Here is an 18,784-nt window from a genome sequence, read left to right as displayed (position 1 = left end):
AAGTTGAAATGTCTCTAGATTTTTCATTGGTTTAGATTTTCTTTCATCTTGTGTCCTACTTTGTGATTGGATGCTAAAGCGTCCTCGATATTGACAGCTATTTTGTCTACAAAGAATGCAATATTTTGCATCAAAAATTGGATAAATCATGTTTGAAACACCAAGAAGGTAGTCTTTATTGATAACATTTATATTTTTTAAATTTTATTAAGACATAGAAAACATGCATATCCAGCCACCATCAGTTACACAGGCACTAAATCCCTAACTGACCTAAGTCAATTAGAATTTTTAAAAATCATGTTCTATCAGTATCTACACTACTATAATTGCAATTAGTCTTTGGTCACCAATTAGTCAACGATCTGTCAATATAGATCCGTTCAACCGGTGATCACATCACATGACTCATGAGTGGTAAATATAATTTGCAGATCCAGTTGTTTCGGTTGCCAATTATTACACATATTTACTCAATGCAATAGATTTAAACATCAATTAATTACTGTTATTTGATATTTGTTTTATTTTTAACAAAATACAATGTAAAGATTTAATATCTTGATTTAGGATAAATTTGATATGGTATTACATTGGATTTGTTCCAATGGAAATTCTCAAATACACATGAACAGTTCATTCGTCGATTTCCATAACAAAACTGTGATCAGATAGGTCATGGGTCATTTGTAATCGATCCGTCAATTAAGGTGTACAGATCAGTTCAGGGACTGTATCTACAATATACATATTGTAGATTGGTAATAAGATGCTAGAGTAGCAAGTCACTGAAAAAGGTCAAAATATAGATTTTATTTTAAATTATCTTAATCAAATAAGTATAAACTCCCTTTTAGATTGGGTCTAAAACAAAGTAAATTGGACAGTTTCAAAAGCTGTTTGGTAATTCTGGAAAGTTGTACACTTGTAGGCTCCATAGAGGGTAATAATGTGTTTTCCTGATGTTTTCATATTGAATTCTCCTTCGTGTACAAAATTAATGATGTCACCATATAAAATTGTGTTGAAAAGCTATTCAGAGAGAAATCTAGGTCATTCCAAGCAAAATGACCCTCAGTATTGTTTCTGAATGACCATTCGATTTCAGAAAAACAATATTATTTTACATTTTGAGGTTTTCAAATTTTAAGTGGTAGAAGATTTAAGTTTAAATACAACAAGAAAATATTTCATATCAATCAATGAAATCCTTAAGTGTGAACAACTATTGTTCATGACATTCCTGATTGGTTAAGACATATATGTACATGTGTACTTACATGTAAGAGTATGCTACAATGGCACAACTTATGAAGATTGAAATTGATTTTCTGCATTGGTCCATTAAGACAGTTAAATACTTGGTTATCAAAGATAAGGTTTCAGTGACAGATATGTTAAGATCCGAAAATTATTATGTGCAAGATTTTTCTGGACTTAGGTATGAACAAGTAATACAACAATAGATGTACGTGTATGTTTCTTACTTTACTTAACTTTCAGTTGGTAACCATTCAGTAAGTTTTTTTTTTCTTAAATTTTCAGGCATCTAAGATGAAAGGAAAAGGGAAGGGCATTGCAGATAAGGATTGCCCTTTACAATTTCCTGACCTTGAACCTGTTGATCATGAAACAAAGTGTCTGAAATATACTGCAAGTAAGTTTACTAATTTGCATGTATGCTGTATAAGGTACAACTATTTAGATCTGTATGACAAATATAGTTACAATGGTATTATAAGCCAAAAAAAAAAAAAACCAAAGAACGTGCAAAAACTTAAGCATAAGTACCCTGATAAAAAATTTGGTATTTTATTTACAATGTAGTACATGTATAAGATTATTAGTTCAAACATTGAAGATTGATTTCTCAAAATAACAAAAAAAAAAACAACACAATATATGTCACTGAAGTGTACAAATGTACATACATGTGTGTCTATGATGAAGGCTTCTCATTTTAATCTTCCTTGTAAGTATTTACTATTTGTATAAAGGTTACAAGATGGTGCATTTCTTGCGTTTTCACTATATCTGTTCCTTTTTCTATCGAGCATGTTGTTTACATATATAGTACTGAAGTTTGTAACCATAAATTTACCCTTTCATCAGTCTTGGCAAGACCTGAAGAGGATGGTATAGTGGTAGAAGAACTTGACCAGATACAAGTGGACATAGAGACATTGTTGGCAGCAGTTGGGTTACGTTTGAAACAACTTGAAGAAGAGAAAAGTACTCTAAATAACTGGCAAGACAAGAAAGATGGAAAACTGGTTAAAATCGTAAGAATTCTATGGATTTGTTTATCACTATAAATGGATTAGTTTCACTTTTTGGATTCTAGCAAATGAACACATTTACAGGAATTTTATGTTTTTGTTTTGGAAATAGAGAGATGTCTTAATAGTGTAAAATGTTGGTTTTTTTTTATTATTAGTTTACCATTGTTTATTTGTAGAAGTGAAAAATATAGCACACTACACAAAATGCTATATTGAAAGTAAGTCTAAGTTAAATGCAATGAGAAAATTAATTTCATTTACCATATAAATGTATAGATTTTGTGCACTTTTACAAATTAGATGTAGCTGTAGGGTCTAGGACATAAGCCCCCCTCCCCCATCTTATAATAAGCTGAATGTTAATACCGGTATATAGATTTCTTTTTTTTTGGTGTGTTTTTTTATTTTTTCTTTTGTTGTGTGTTCCTTTTATATTTGTATTGCATTTTTTTTTTTGCCTTTTTTTTGTTTGTGTATTTTATTTTAATTATATTTAGAAATGAAAACAAAAAATTAAATGGTTACATTTAAATACTTTCTGATTGACTTCAATTTCAAATTAATTGAAAGTTGTTATCATAATTAAATAAGCAATTATGAACACCATGAAAAGATCAAAGATCAAAATACATTATAACTAATTGATTATACCATTCATCTAAACTTAAAATGAAATTTCAACATGAAATAAATGTTTTTTTACAATTCCAGTATGTATACATTTGTATTTATATCAGTCCACGCAGTATAGTTGCAAAGAAATTAAATTTCAAATTTTACACTTTCAGTATTAATAAAAATATTATTCAAAATTGATAAAATAATTTCTCATGGGGGGAGGGGGGTGGGGCTTTTGTCCCGATCCCATAGCTGCATTTAAAAAAACAACTTTTATTTCCTTTTTTAAAATACCTGAATCCAAAATAATCAAAGCTAAAAAACTAATTGAGTAGTAAGTGCAAGTTTTAATATTTGAAATAGTAAGCAGTTTTAATTTTTGAACCCTTTACATATTTAAGTCGATAAAGACCACATTTTACTTTTATGTAATGCACATAACATAACATTTTTTGTGTAAAGCGAGCAGTAGACCAATAGATCATGGCCGCTACGCATCTTCTAGGTCTTAGTTAAGTTCATAAATAACATATAGTGCAGTTAAAAATAAATTAAAAAGTGTGCTTTCTCAAAAAACAATTTTGCATGAAAAATTGTCCTTGTAATAGTCATATATACAACATATGTATGCTTGTCAACATTTTGTCCAGGAATTTGAGGAAGTGTCCCTTTTAAATATCATTTTTTACAAAGTAAGACCCTCTGGATCCAAGATTTTATCACGCAGCATTTTGTCATATAAAAAGAGCTGAAACTGTCATTATGTGAGAAGAAGGTCTAAAATAGAAAAATATACTTTCTTTATAGTAAGTGTACTTAAAAGTGCCTCTTTTTTGTCTTTTACAGCAACAACCAGAAACCCCACCCCCACCTACACTTAAGAGAGGTAAAACTGCAGATGAGAAGCCGAGTAAAAAGTTCAAAAGCCAGACCCCAGATGTTTCTGGTAAAGGTACAGCTACACCTGGAAAACCAAAGGGAAAAATTGCTCAGGTATGAAACATTATTAGAAAGGATACAGTAGAGTATTGGTAATCAGTTAACAAACAGAATAGTCTATCATACAGAGGTTGTGGAATGTAAATACAGTCGAACTTCACTTGCTCGAACTCGGATGGCTCGACCACCCAGGATTTCTCGAACACAATTCAAAGTACCAAAATTTTCTCCTATATAATCAATATAAATAACCTTGGATTTCTCGAACACTCGAGCTGACTAGTCGGTCCGTTCGGTAATAAATCTTAGAGAATAACCCTCACTAACTCGAACTCGTCAGCAATTTTGTCAGCTTGGGTAATAAAAGGTATAAAAAACTGAAACACTATCATTAATCAGTGTCATTTTAATTAATTACAGGTAAAATTTAAGTCATCACTAATTAGGTAGTTTTTGATCTTTAACATAACACTGATTGAAGTTCGAGAATGTTCCGAAGTCGGTATGATAAAAGCATGATAGAAAATCGGATGAAAACAAATTATTGACCAAGGAACTGGAACTCTGAACGTTTTTAAAAGCGAACACAGCATTTTTAATGTCCACAAATCAACATAATATTCCGAAAGCGAACGAAAAAGATCTACAAACTAACAAATCTTCTTAGGAAGTAGGCAATTTCTAACGATAAAGTCGAACTCGGACCGACACCGAAAAAAATCCAGAAATATACGAACTTCAATTTCTCAAACTCCCGATAACTCGAACACATTTCAATGGTCCCTTGGAGTTCCAGCTACAGAGGTTTGACTGTAGTAATAAATTGCTTAATGTCAATATTCAACTTGACCATAATGTGCTGTAAAAGAATCTTTTTTTGTGAAAAACTGCCTTGTAAAACCCTAGTGTCAAAAGGACAATTTTATATAGATATTGTTGAATTATTCATTTTAGTGTCATCAAAAATGAAATAATTAAGTAAAATTAATAGTTCATGAAAACTAAAAAAGAAAAAACATATGATCAGTCATATCTATTTTTATACTTTTGAAATCTTCATTTACATGGTACTTGTTGAAACAAAAACAGTCTGTCACAAATGATTTGTATTTATGGTTTACACAAATGTTAAGGCAAACTTAATATACATGTTGTCAATGATTTTGTTCTATGCCCCCATTAGCTCTTTCAAATTGCTAAATTGATTTTAACAAGAAAATTACCTGAGGACAAAACAACAGAAATCTAAATGACCTAAATTTTTTTTTCAGGTAAGGTCAGAGCTTGAATTTGCAGCTGACTCTCCAGAAATCTTACCTCGACTACACAAAAATGACATGGTCAACAAATTTTGGCAGTCTGTAGAGCCATACTGTGCTGACATAACAAATGAAGACATTAAAGTCTTGGAGGACATGTTACGGTCTCACGAAAATGATGATGACTACTTCAGAATCCCACCACTTGGTAAACACTATACAGAGAAATGGGCAGAGGAAGATCTGTTAGAAGAACAGAGGGATGGTAATTCATTTATATTTCAACTGATTTTTTACTGTGTATTTTTCTGTATTTTCTGAATAAAATGTTTTAAACTAAGTCAATCTAGGAATCCCTAACTTATCCCTGTTAATGCATGAAAAATGAGAACACACTTTTTTTGTCTGAGCTGGTATTTGCCAACAGCATCAGTAATGATCTTCAAAATCTTGAAAGAGGAACGACTTAGGTACATTTGAGACCAAATTTGCTACACTCCACATACTTGGGAAAATGTAGACTTGATACTTGCATTTTGGTTTGGGGTTTGGGTTAAGGGACAGTTTGTGTTGGATGTAGTTAAACCAAATAATTAATATTGATAACTGTGTAAGATATACAAATATATTAATAGACTTACACTGTAAGTCAAGCAGTTGACCCTTTATCTTTATGAAATTTTATTTTGAAACTTTTCCTGTGGTGCTGAAAAAGTGTAATTTAGTTACATGTACATTTATATGAAATATAATATGTATTTTTTTTTGCATTGTATTTGCAGGTGCTAAAATGAATGGCAAGACGAGGAACACAAATAATAATCATTACAACACTGAAGATTCTACTACCCTACTCAAGAAGGCAGAACAAAAGTGAGAAACATGTAACAAAATATGTTTTTTTTTATTCTTCAACTCAAACAAGAAGGGAGAAAACTGTATTTATTTCTCTGTCTTGGGATTACAATATCACAAATTTAAATTTTGAAACATGCATAGGTGGAATGATATTTTAGAAACAAGCTTAGATAACAGCTAACAGTCCATTTTAGGGAACAAAGATATTTTTTATCTGAAAAAGGAATTGATATATGTTTGTTTACTTATCTAAAATTTAAGTTCTATAGGTTAACTTTACATGTATAAAGTTCATATTTAGAATTTTCCCAAATATATGCCTGAGGATTGTCTCTGCCACAATCTCTAACATAAAGAACTAATGAACAAATTTCAACAACTGATATCTATTGGATTCATTTTTTGTTCACTTTCTTGATTACCAATACTCTTTATGACTATTGTTTAAGAATTGTTTTTAATTTTGGGTTAAAAATTGGATACAGAGGACTTTGTGTCGGTTTAAGCTGAATAAACCACATAGTGGTATTTGTTACAGTGTTAACCCTCTCAAACTGGTTTTTTATCTAATATTCTATTAATCAATTGAAAACGATTCTTATATTTTAATTTAAAAAACCTTTTTTTAAATAGCAACATAGATGACTCTCCCTTTGGTCCTCTAACTCAGAGGCTTGTCTCGGCTCTGATTGAGGAGAACATTATGACTTCCATTGATGATGCAATGACTGATGTAAACGGTGGATCCGAAGCTCCAGCAATATCTCCCAGGGCATTGGCTAAACAGTTGAATATAGGTATTGATAAGGAATTACAGTTAGAATCAAATTTGACTACAGAATGTTACCAATTTTTGTACTGTTTATTTCATATGAACTGTTAAAACATTAGTAACATTCCATTTTATTCAATTTCTATTTGGATTGCTGTCCAAACACATGTATAAAGAACTTGTGTATAATCATGTTATTTTTGTTAAAAACGAAACTATAGAAGGGTACACATGACTATGACACGTATGCAACAATTGTAGACATTTTTTCCTGAAGGCACAATTTTCTATATCATTTTGGTATCTGGTAAAATGAGTTATAATTTGATCAAAATGCACTGCTAATGAACACTTTAGGGGCAAATAAACATCAAAAGTCTCCATTAGCATGCAAGTAACAATGAGTTTGTGGAACTGAGGAATAGATACATTCCAAGTTATCACACTCTAAACCCTGTCTTCCATCACGGTTTATTGTCCATTTGTAATAAAAAAAAAATGTTGTAAGGTTATGTATATTTTTAAGGAAACTAGAAAAAAATGTTTTCACATTTTTGACATATGTGTTGATTTTCAGTTAAGCTGTTGATATCTATGTTTTCTTTCTTACTGTTTACCACATTGTTAAATACTTGTTTATATATTGCTCTTGTAGCACTCAATTGTGCCAGAGTTAGCAAAATAAGACTTGTCTTGTCTTTTTCTTACTTTTCAGTAAAAAATAATCCAAGTATCTCCAGTGAAATTAAGATGACAAATAGATGAATTTTTGACATGCATGTTTCAGATTTTTTCCCTTTGCCTATTAAGTAGCAGTCTTTGTAAGAATCATGCAAATTCTGCAAAATGTGATACACCTCAAAAAAGGCTACATATTTTTATTTTTGTTATTAAGTTGCTTTATAGATCTTTATGATTAAATGTATAATTATTCATTCCAATCTGTCTGCTCTTAGGAGATAATCCACATTGAAAATACAATTTCTATTGTATTTTACTGACATTTACAGAGTTGTCTCCCTTAGTTATGAATTCCACAGTACATTCTATATAATTTTTATCTTCTAGGAGCACAGGTTATATGAAAAACCATATGTCAATTTCTGTTTACTATAACAATTTAAACAAAATATCAAAAATAGGCTTTCCAACCATGAATCACATTTTGCATGATTCTTAGCTGGAGTGCTACTTAAATTCTTAGAAACACTTATACTAAAATTACTTTTAGATACTGTTGGTTTAAACAGTGTTTGAAGATTCAAGGTTTCAATGTATCACTACAATTTTGAATAGTTGGACAAATAAAAAATCAGCCTCGTATCATATATCTCACTGCTTGGTTACATGTTATTGAAGATGAAATTCATTTTATATTATTATGAATACTTATATGTATTTACTATTTTTACTGATAAACCAATATTGGTTGAAGGTTTAAAAGATTAAAATTTCTCAATGTAGTAAATAAAGTCGGAAATATAAACTGAATATTTTGTGATAACCTTTCAACATAAGCTAATGTACCATGTATTCACTTGGAAAGGAAATCCAAAACTACTGGGTCTTAATGACATGGAACATATTTGTAGCATCACCAAAACAAGTGCTCTGTTCCCTAGCGTATGGTGTTCAATGTTTACTTTCATTTTATGTGCTTCATAGAAATAATAATGCTTTACAGGTAATCCAAGTCATTTAGAGAAAAGAATCAAAAGAGAGCTTGAAGAGCAAGGGTTATTAGACAGTGATGACAAGGTTGAAGATGACCCAGATGATGAAATTCTCATGGAACTGAAACAAAAACAACAAGAGCTTAAGACTCTTTGTCAGCATAATATCAATATGACCAAAAATCTGCTTGAAAAAGCAAGAGAGGAGATGAAGAAACAGGATCAAAAGAAGAAATTAGCACAAGTGGATTCAGAGGTTTATTTTGATATACATGTTGAAAAGTTTCCTTTGTTAGGCAAATTTGTTTTTCTTGTTTTTTTTTTGTTTGCATTTCTAGCTCAAAAATGAATGATGAAAAACTTTGCAATGATTATTCAGTTTTTAGCAGTTTTATATTCACACATCACAAAGTCAATGAAAAAAAATGGATTTTCATACTTCCTATATTAAATATGTTTTCTAAAAAATCATTATTTAATGTCAAAATTGGAGATACCATTAATTTATTAATATTTAAATTTCCTCTTTGAGCAGAGATTTGATGAACAAAATAAATTCAGTAACACAAATACATGTATAACATATAAAATGGCAGGAAAAATATGTGAGAATCTGTTCCTGTTATATTTTCTTAGACATAAATTCAAACCCAAGTGAATATTTTTATGTATTATGGTGCCTGTCTATTATTCACACTTTGCACAATAACTAAAAATGCTGACCCCAATTTTTGGGAATTGTTTCTTTTGATTTATGTGGGCTTCCTTTTTGATTTTAATAAATTTCCATTTGTTTGTTTTTTAGTTATGGGACTATATTCGTTAAAAAAATAGGTTGATTTTCTTTTTTTGGACTATAACTCAAAAACCTGTTCAGTAATTTCTATGAAACTGTGGTGGATTGTTTCTTTACATTGCCTTGAAAATTTGTGATTTTATGATTTTGTGTTAAATGGGACTTTATTCATAAAAAGGGAGATTTTGCATTTTCCAAGTCTAACTCAATAGTGGTTGTAAATTTTTTTTTAAAACTTCAATGAATTGATTCTTTCGATTGTATAGAGCTTCATTTTAATTTTTATGTATTTCTGATTTTTCATTTTTGAGTTATGGGACTTTATTCATAAAAAGGGGGAGACTTACCATATTTCCACAATAACCAGGAAATGCTTCAAGCAATTTTCTTGAAGTTTTATTGAATAGCTTATTTTTACTAGTGTTAACTTTGTTTTGATTTTAATATATTTTGGATTTTACATAATTTTGAAAAAATTGCTGTTTTTGGATATTTACTCAAAAGTACTTCCACAAAATGCCAACATGTTGTGAATTGCTTGTTTCTTTCGATCTAGGCTTTTGATTTTTGTTATTATACCTTACAGCTACAGAAACAAAATTCTTGCATATATAGAAAGCACTTTGTAGGTCTGTCTGTCTGTTCATGTTCTCTTTTTAAAGTCTTATTTCATTTATATAAGTTGTTTTACCCTTCCATTCTGGGTAAAATGTTATCTTGTGTTATACATTTAATCACAATCGAAATTCAGAAATGTATCAGCCTTGACAGGTATGTCTAGCTACACTCAGCGAAGCATTTTATTGAATAATTTTGGCAGAAAATCTCACTTATAAAATTATTTTAACACAGCTAAATAATTGTCTAAGTTAAAAAAGAAAACCATGAGTTTTTATATTCACCATTTCTTGTGTTTTAGATTCTAGAAGCATACAGAAAAGTTCAAGTAGCAAAACAGAAAAAGAAGCCACCAACGAAGAAGGAAAAAGATGCTGTGTATAAAAGTTTAAAAGACCGAGACAATCTTGTCAAGTTAATAGAAGGGGGAAAGTGATTGTTATTGTATATGTATTTTAGTGTTGTAAAGTTGTCAACTGGTCAGGTACAAAGACAAGCAAATGCTTACGTCTTTGCCACTTCAAAGAGCAGTCTTCTTCAATAGAAAATTTGTTGCAATCATCAGCTGCAAGTTTGAGCAAATTTTGTACATAGTCAAAGCTTAGCTGACTACCTCTACCCAAGCATTATACATAGCCTCTAGAGTTGGGCAAGATTATAAAAATAGATCAGAAAATATGACTTATTGTTTAAATTAAGGAAATATGCTATAAGATAATCTCCCTTACTACAAAATTACCATATGGCAGCACTCATTATGATGTAAATGTGGCACTTGATCTGATGTAGTATTGGGTAAACAACCCTAAAACTGTGAAGAATGTATGGTTTGTCATAAGTAGAAAATGATGAATGTGTTCGCGAAAATTTATTTTACTTGTAATTGAAGATTACATTTCTGTTAAAGGGAATATAAACAAGATTATAATGGAACAAAAAGGACATATACTTCTTATTTTTTAATTTAAGTCATTGACACTGCTGATGTATTGTTTTTTTTTTATACATTACTCAATTTTAGAGACCATTCAATTTAATTGAAAACAAAATCAAAAGTTATTTTAAAAAAAGATTTAGAAAGACTTTTTTTACAAATTAAAGAAGTCAATATTCTTGAATTTGAAATTTCATGCAATGCAAACAAAGAGAAAATTAAACTTTTTTATCAGTTATCTTCTTTTTTTCCCATTTTTCGTTTTGTTGTAAACACAATATAAAAGTGTAATATTATTTACGTCTAATTTTTGTCTGATGACCTGCTGTGCTGTCTCAAATTATGATATTGAATTTTTCTCAGTTTTTATTTCTTTACAACTAATGTTGATTTTTTTTTTTTAAACAATTTCAGGTTTTGATATTTTTCATAATACAATTGTTTTACACGTTTTGTTTCATGTATGACCACATGTTAAGATAAAGCATTACTTGATAAGCTTAGTGCCACAGATACGTTATAATCATGATGCATGCTAGGAAAAAATGTCAGCCTCCTGTGTCAATGTTTATCAGTTAATTAAAACTAATTAGTGAGGCTTTGAAATTAAAGAAACACATTTTTATGCATGTTTACATAGATACTATTAAATTAGAGTAAAACTCTATTGGGGTTCCTATTCCTTTAAAATGGTAGGCAAGTTACAAAAGATAATATTTTAGTGTGAACATTAAAAAAAATAAATGTACTACAATGTTCAGTATGAAGTATTAGACAGAAGTTATAATTCAATAAAAGTCAATTTTATATAAACTGTGAGGTCTTTTAAATTTAGAGCTATGTATGTGAAAATGTGTCAATTTGTGAAATTTACAGCACAAGGATGATGTTCAGGGAATGAAGTGGTCTTCCCTATATTAATGATAAACATGTGATGAACTGCCTTATATTCTCCTTTACTGAGCTCATACGAATATAAATCATTTTTAGTTTCTAAATAACAACAAACAAATGTAAAGGATTGAGAAATGCACACAAACCAGTTATGACTATGCATAAGATTACTATGATATTATTTAAAAAAAAATACATTTAGGTAGGTGACTGGCCAAGTGTGAAGGAGGATTAAACTTTCTATCATCTTCATTACAAATGTAGGCCTTTATATCAATTTTGAAAGAATTTTAAATCTTTTTCTTAATTGTTTTGTTAATTACCTAAAAGACCAACTGTATTCACTGAACATTATAATTGTATCACTATGTGCTTCAAAGGTATTCTTCCCTATACTTACATTTACAATGTATTTTAGAATGAAAAAAACTTATTTTACAAAACAAAACATATCAATTATGGCACAAATATTGGAACTGTACTCCCAAAGTGATTCCTTCTCCAAATGATTCTTACTGAAACTGGCACTTAACTATATTTACATTTGATCTACTGCAAATAATAAAGCTATACTATTGTTGGGGTAAAATGCTGTCGACATGGTTTGAAGTGAAGGTTTTTATACAACTGAAAATATTGCGGTTGTTTTATGATATGATGCCTTCATCATTGCTGTCGTTGAACTTTTTTTTCCTTGCCAAATTTAAGTTGTAGTAAACTAAATGTCATGAAATTTTTATACATTGTTACCTGCTGCTGGAGGAAGCCTGCTATTAAAAATGGGGTCACTAGTCCCTGTCGTTCTGCTAAAAGGGGTAAAATGGGTGTTTTTTGTTGTTGTTTTTTTTGTTTGTTTTAAATTGATGTAGAAGATTTATTTCACATTTAATTTTGACAATTCTTTTTTTAAATTCTTTGTTCAGAACGTTTAACAGATTTAAAGTAGCATTTAGCATTTTCAGTCTATAGGGGGCCAAAACCTGAACATAATCTTTTTAACTTTTTTATATTAAGTGTAATTAAAATTTTTCAATCACTATTGAAATATTTCTCAGTTTTTGAGTAACAAGGGGTCAAAGGGACCAAAAACATTATTTTTGGAAGACTATTTTAAAAGATTTTCATCTGATTTTAATTTTTTTTTTATGGGGGGCGGTAAATTGTTACTCTCTACAAGTGCTTTACATGTAAAAGTATGCCAGCAAATTTACTCTATCATAAACTGTTTTTGAGATGATGGGGTACAGAGAAATCCATGAAAAGTCCCCTGATAGCAGAGTTTGTTATTATTGAAATTCAAACTAGTGTGCAATATTTTATCCAAACAAGTTGTGTCCATAATGAACTCTTAAGTCCTTTATGTTAAAATGTATCAAAAAATAATATTTTGTCCACAATTGTCCCAAGTGACTGATGAAGTTTTTAATTTACAACCAGTGATATTAAGAAAGACAAAACTATCAAAAAAATTTCTTTTGCTGCTTTTTTTTCTTATATTAAGTGTAATTACTGATTTTAATAGTTTCATTGTATACCACTATAAAATAAAGCCTATTCAAACGTTAGAATTATGCTATCAGTAGAATTAGTAAGTGCCAAATATATGTGATGCTTGACCACATAGGGGAAGGGCAGATTAAAAAAAAATCATATGAGAAAGTTTGTTTTTGCCATAAAAAATATTTGCACCCCATTAAAGGTAATGAAATATTTACTGAGGTATTATTAAAAATTTAGCTTCAAGAGGTAGAAAAGACAGACATGTAAAGCTATGAAATACAAAATGCTATGGCAAGGCTATTCCATATTGTACAACCTACAAAGTTTCACAAGGTTCATTTGAGTAGTATCAGAAGTTGCCATAGTTGTATATTTTGGAAATTTATAAGTTCAAATGGCCATAGTTTTCACAAAATTTACAAGAATCTAATGTTTTTTAGGTAATATGCATATGTCATTGCTATCAGCATGTTTGATGAAGTTCATATGAGTAGTTCAGAGGAATTGCAATGACAAGTTGCCTCAGTTGTATATTTTGGAAAATTTCCAATTTCAAAAGGACATAGCTCCAACAAAAGTAGACAAAGTGATGCTCCTGCATTCCACATTGATAGAATTGTTTAGCCAAAAACACTCAAAGTAGGACTACCGTAGAAACACCTTTGTATCTGGTAGACATTGATTATGCCCAAAAGCATGAAAGATTATTCTATTGACACCTAGTTAACACAATAAAGAAGCACCATTTCACAGAGCTGCTAAGCAGACTTTCTACCAATCCTCCATAAGCATATATATGTGTATGAAAAATACATATATTAAGTGGAAATGTTTTTAGCAGTCTTATACTTGAAAGCTGCTGCAGATGTTTTCAAACAAAAAATTAGAATTAAAAAAATATGTATATAAAAGAGCTTTCCACTATGCAAGTGTACACTTTCCCAAAGTTCTATTTTAATTGGTGTAAGCATTTTTCAGTTAATATGCAAAATATGGAAACACAAAGTTATTCTAGTTTGAATTAATTTCAACTGACTTATAAATGAAAAATTTAACTTTTCAACAAAAAAATACAAAATAAAAAAATAAAGGGAGTTTCAAATTATAGATAAATACACTTTCTCTAGATTTTTTTTAAGAAATGAAAGTTTTAAGTAGGTCAATGAGTGCCAATGCTACATCAGTTTTCAAAGACCCTGATGTATCAAAAACATTGTCTACTATACATAACAAATATATTGTCATACCAGCAGACAAAGCCCAAAACAACATTGTTTTTGTCTGCAAAATGATTTACATCCAATGTTTATTATCAGAGGTAGTCGTAGAAAATAATAGCAGTGATAAGACCTATACTGCTACCAAACTCTCCAAAGAAGAGATTGTGGAAAAGAATAAATCTGTGCTATCCTCTTTTGGTCTCTCTACCAAGGATGATAATTGTGATTTACCGTCTATGTACTGGATTCCTAAACTCCACAAGAATCCATAAAAACAATGTTTCATAGCTTGATCTGCAAAATGTACCACCAAACCTCTTTCAAACCTTTAACTTCTATACTCACAGCTGTCAAAGAGGGTCTGCAGTCCTACCACAACACTTGTTACTCCCGTAGTGGTATTAATTCAATGTGGATCCTGAAAAATTCGAAAGATCTTTTGGAGACAATCAGTTAAAGACTATTATCAGAATATTATAGCATTAAAACCTATGATTTTTCAACACTGTATACTTCTATCCCCCATACTCAGTTAAAATCCAGACTTAAAAACATTATGCATTGTTGTTTTTCCACAAAAGATGGTACACCTAGATACAAATATATAGTTCTTGGTAGAGATTCCTCATACTTTGTAAGAAATAATTTCAAATCATCTTCCAAATATACAGAGAAAGATATTTACAAAATGATGGAATTTTTAATCGACAACATATTTGTGCAGTGTGGTGGACGCGTTTTTCATCAAATGGCCGGCATTCCAATGGCAACAAATTGTACTCCTTTACTTGCTGACCTATTCCTTCACTCTTATGAGGCTGACTATAGCTGATCTGATCAGAAAGAAAGAATATCTTTTAGCTAGGTCCTTTAATCTCGGTTTCTGCTATATAGATGACGTATTATCTTTACAATCCTAATTTTGGGGATTTTATATATCGCATCTACCCCAAAGACCTTGAGATAAAGGATACTACAGACACTATGAATTCAGCCTCATATCTTGACCTACACTTAGAAATTGATGGTAAAGGAAAACTATTGACCAAACTTTACAACCAACGTGATAACTTTTCATTCAGAATTGTCAACTTTCCTTTCATCTGTTCATCCCTTTAGCACCTGCATATGGAGGATCATATCACAACTCATACTTTATGCCAGAGCCTGCCAAAATTACTTTTTGTGTCACGTTACAATTATAACAAATAGGGTTCTGGAACAGGGTTATGTTGCTACAAGATTGAAGTCATCACTACAGAAGTTTTATGGTCATCATCATGAACTCGTGGATCGTTATGGTGTATCCATCTGTGCCATGAAAACTGATTTATTCAACAGGTCATAGTTTTCATTTCCTTGGTTGTCTACCCCGGACTTGACTTTTTATGAGCAATTCGGTGGGTATATCTAGAAAAGCAAAGGACGCTAACCCTATCGGTGCACCTGGTCCATGCTCCCAGTTTTTAGTGGAGTCCGAGTGGCTCATTTGCTTTTGTTACTTTGTATGTATGATTTTAGTCACTTCATGTTCTTTGTTGTGTATGTCTGTTTTCCATGTCTAGTCTTTGTCCCTGGATTACATTCTTTTGATTACCGTTTTAACCTTGGTTCCCTTGATTATTCTTTCAGTTTAATTGATTGGTGCAGCATTTTTGAAAACTCCTTGAAAACAATTCCTGGTAATACACACAACTTATTAGCATGTCCTCACTATCTACAAAGTTTCCTAAAATTCAGTGAAGAAAAGTGGTTACAAAATATTGCAGACAGAAAAGACAAAAACAATATTTCTCCCCACAAGTTGGGGAATGACATAATCAGACCTACTGCATGTAGATGTAGTGACTGAAAGGTACACTAAAGTAAGTTATATTTTAATTAGATTGAAAATAAATTAAACAGGATAAAAATGTACCAGTTAAAAAATTTCTTTATTATACAAAAACTAGCAGTCAAGCAGACAAAAAAAATCTTCTTTCAAGCAAGATAATTTTGAATCCAATATATTTACCAATAATGTGACAACTAAGTATTCCCCATTTCTATTAGAAAAATCCACATGGCATTTCATGATTTTGTTTGATATTTGGTTTCATATGCTTGATATACTTGTGCAGCACTTTCTTACCCGATGTTTGAATTTACCTGTAGAACTATGTGTGCAACCATATTACTGCAACTTCTTTCTGCCTGTGGTTATGGTATCACTTCAGCCATTCAGTTGTTAGGTATTGCTTCCATGACAATCTTGTGAGGTGAGTATTGGACCATACCATGTGTAAAAAATAGAGTGGAAAGTGGACTATCATGGGTGAACCCACTCACCTGTGAAAATTTACCTATTTAACCTTTATTTTTACACATGGGTTGATCCAACAAATATTGTTTAAATGACTCAATAGTTACAGGTAAACTGAAACATCCATGGTGAACTCTCAGTCATAAGCTTCTGGCCTGGGTTTCCTAAACAAATCTCAAGATGAGAATTTCCTCAAATTCTCAAGTTTTTGCACAAATCTACAATTTTATGTGATTTGATTGGTCAAATTTGAGTTGAGGAAGGATCTGAGGAAAATTTCAAATTGAGATTTTTTTTAAACTGGGCCCAGATATAAGTGTTTTGAATAGTAGATTCAAGAAACACAATGTCAATGAAGACCTAGGCAGTGGGTGGTACATGTGTAATTTTGTTTCCAAAAATTTCATCCATTACAGATCACTCATATTTTCCAAAAAATGATTAATGTTAATTTGTAATTTACTGAAATAATGTGAATGAAATAATTTATACTGCAACCATTCTATTTGACCAGTCAAAATACATTAACTGTATACATGTATTTACAAGTGATATATGGTCACTGACTGAATATAACTTTTCTGTTTAACATTACATTGTTTTGAAGTTGCCAGGATGTCATCATCTTCATTTAAAAATAGTTTTCCTTGCTTATAATGTCATTTTTAGTTTAAAAATTTTTGTGCTGCGTAAAGAAAATGACAGTGCACTGACTTGACGAAAACTTTGATACACAAGTTCGGCTTGAAGCAATTAAAAATGCTCGGCACAGCCTCACATTTTTTAGGGGTTCTATGCCTCATCTGTTAATCAGTTTTTTGTACTGTTATTATCTATTAACACAAATAGCAATAAAACTGTTCAAAATATTGATTTGGAGAAATTTTTAAACATGTTCTGTGTGACCCACGACCTTTGTTCTCTCCGACATCATTTTGAGTACCATAAAAATTGAAATTAGTTGCTAATATTTACTATGGGCTTCCCATATTATAGGATCATTGCAGTTTCTACATGGACAATATCTTAAGCAGGTAAACCTAGGGTAAGGGCATAACTTTTACAAATCAATTGTATGTTAGTATAAACCATTCTACAAAGATATCATGTAAGCATCAATTTATTGTTTTAAATGAAAACTTGATAGGCTTTGGTGAAATTGAATACAGTACAAACATGTCACTGATTTCAAGAGTTATGTCCCTTACCTTAGGTCAACCTCCTTAATTCTGTTTAAACACAGGAAAAATTGCAACACATTTTTATCCTCACAAAAACATTGATATGACATTATAAGAATACATGAAAACATGTTTTCCCAAATCATACTCTTTTTTAATGAAGTCCTATGAAAAACAATACAGGATTTAATTTACGTTTTTCATGTTGGTTTTTAACATGACCAACCAAATGTTTTCACATATTTAAAAGAAAAAAGTTGCGATTTTTCCTATGTAATAGCACCGAGTGAATAGGGCATATAATTCCAAAAGAAGGGAAGAACAGGAAAGGGACAAAAATTAGATAGGAAAAAACTTGTCAGGCTGCTCAATAACAAAATACTTATACCCTTAATAAGCTCTGATTTTTTTTTTCAAGTTTTCATGTCTTTAGACATTGGTATACTTAGCCCCTAAATGTGTTTAATTTTGAATGTTCTTAACTTACAATAGTCCTATTTTAAACATAATTTATTAGCATTATGGTAACATTGCTTTTGGTCAACCTACAAAATTCATCAAAATTTGCAGTCCTTTTCACAAAAATTGTATATGTAAACTTAGTGTCCAGTTCTAATGCCATAATAGATCAAAGTATTGTGATATCATAACTGACAACTTTTATTTACACTTATGATTTTTGTGAAATCGACCATAGGTTCTGAGTCTTTAATAGTTCTACCCTCTTGTAGAAAATGCAGGAAAAAAACTTCAGTAAACTTTAGAATTAAAATGATAGTGTAATATGATCAAGAACATATTGTGCCCTTCACATCAGCAAAATCTACCGGTAATAACAGGTCTGCATAGAGTTTCTCCCACAAAGTTCATTTACAGATAGAGCATGAACCATTTTGGTCCTACGCTATTATTAAAGGCAAAAAATAAATACATCAAAA

General features: G+C 30.6%; 1 protein-coding gene across 1 annotated transcript; it reads left to right on the top strand.

The window, feature by feature from the left end:
• The first annotated feature begins 41 nt into the window (after window positions 1-41).
• Window positions 42-13,211, top strand: LOC148610160 (transcriptional adapter 3-B-like). Its single transcript, XM_088542266.1, has 9 exons — window positions 42-168; window positions 1,546-1,657; window positions 2,113-2,282; window positions 3,747-3,893; window positions 5,111-5,363; window positions 5,881-5,971; window positions 6,590-6,753; window positions 8,413-8,657; window positions 10,117-13,211. Exons 2-9 carry the CDS (start codon window positions 1,555-1,557, stop codon window positions 10,249-10,251), a joined length of 1,308 nt encoding a protein of 435 aa, XP_088398392.1. The 5' UTR covers window positions 42-168; window positions 1,546-1,554; the 3' UTR covers window positions 10,252-13,211.
• The last annotated feature ends 5,573 nt before the right edge of the window (window positions 13,212-18,784 follow it).

This window comes from Perna viridis, chromosome 8 (assembly GCF_037379345.1).
Source record: "Perna viridis isolate PV_CMFRI_1.1 ecotype Kerala chromosome 8, ASM3737934v1, whole genome shotgun sequence".
Classification (NCBI taxonomy): domain Eukaryota; kingdom Metazoa; phylum Mollusca; class Bivalvia; order Mytilida; family Mytilidae; genus Perna; species Perna viridis.
Note: the sequence above shows the minus strand (reverse complement) of the source record. Positions and strands in the feature narration are given on the sequence as shown.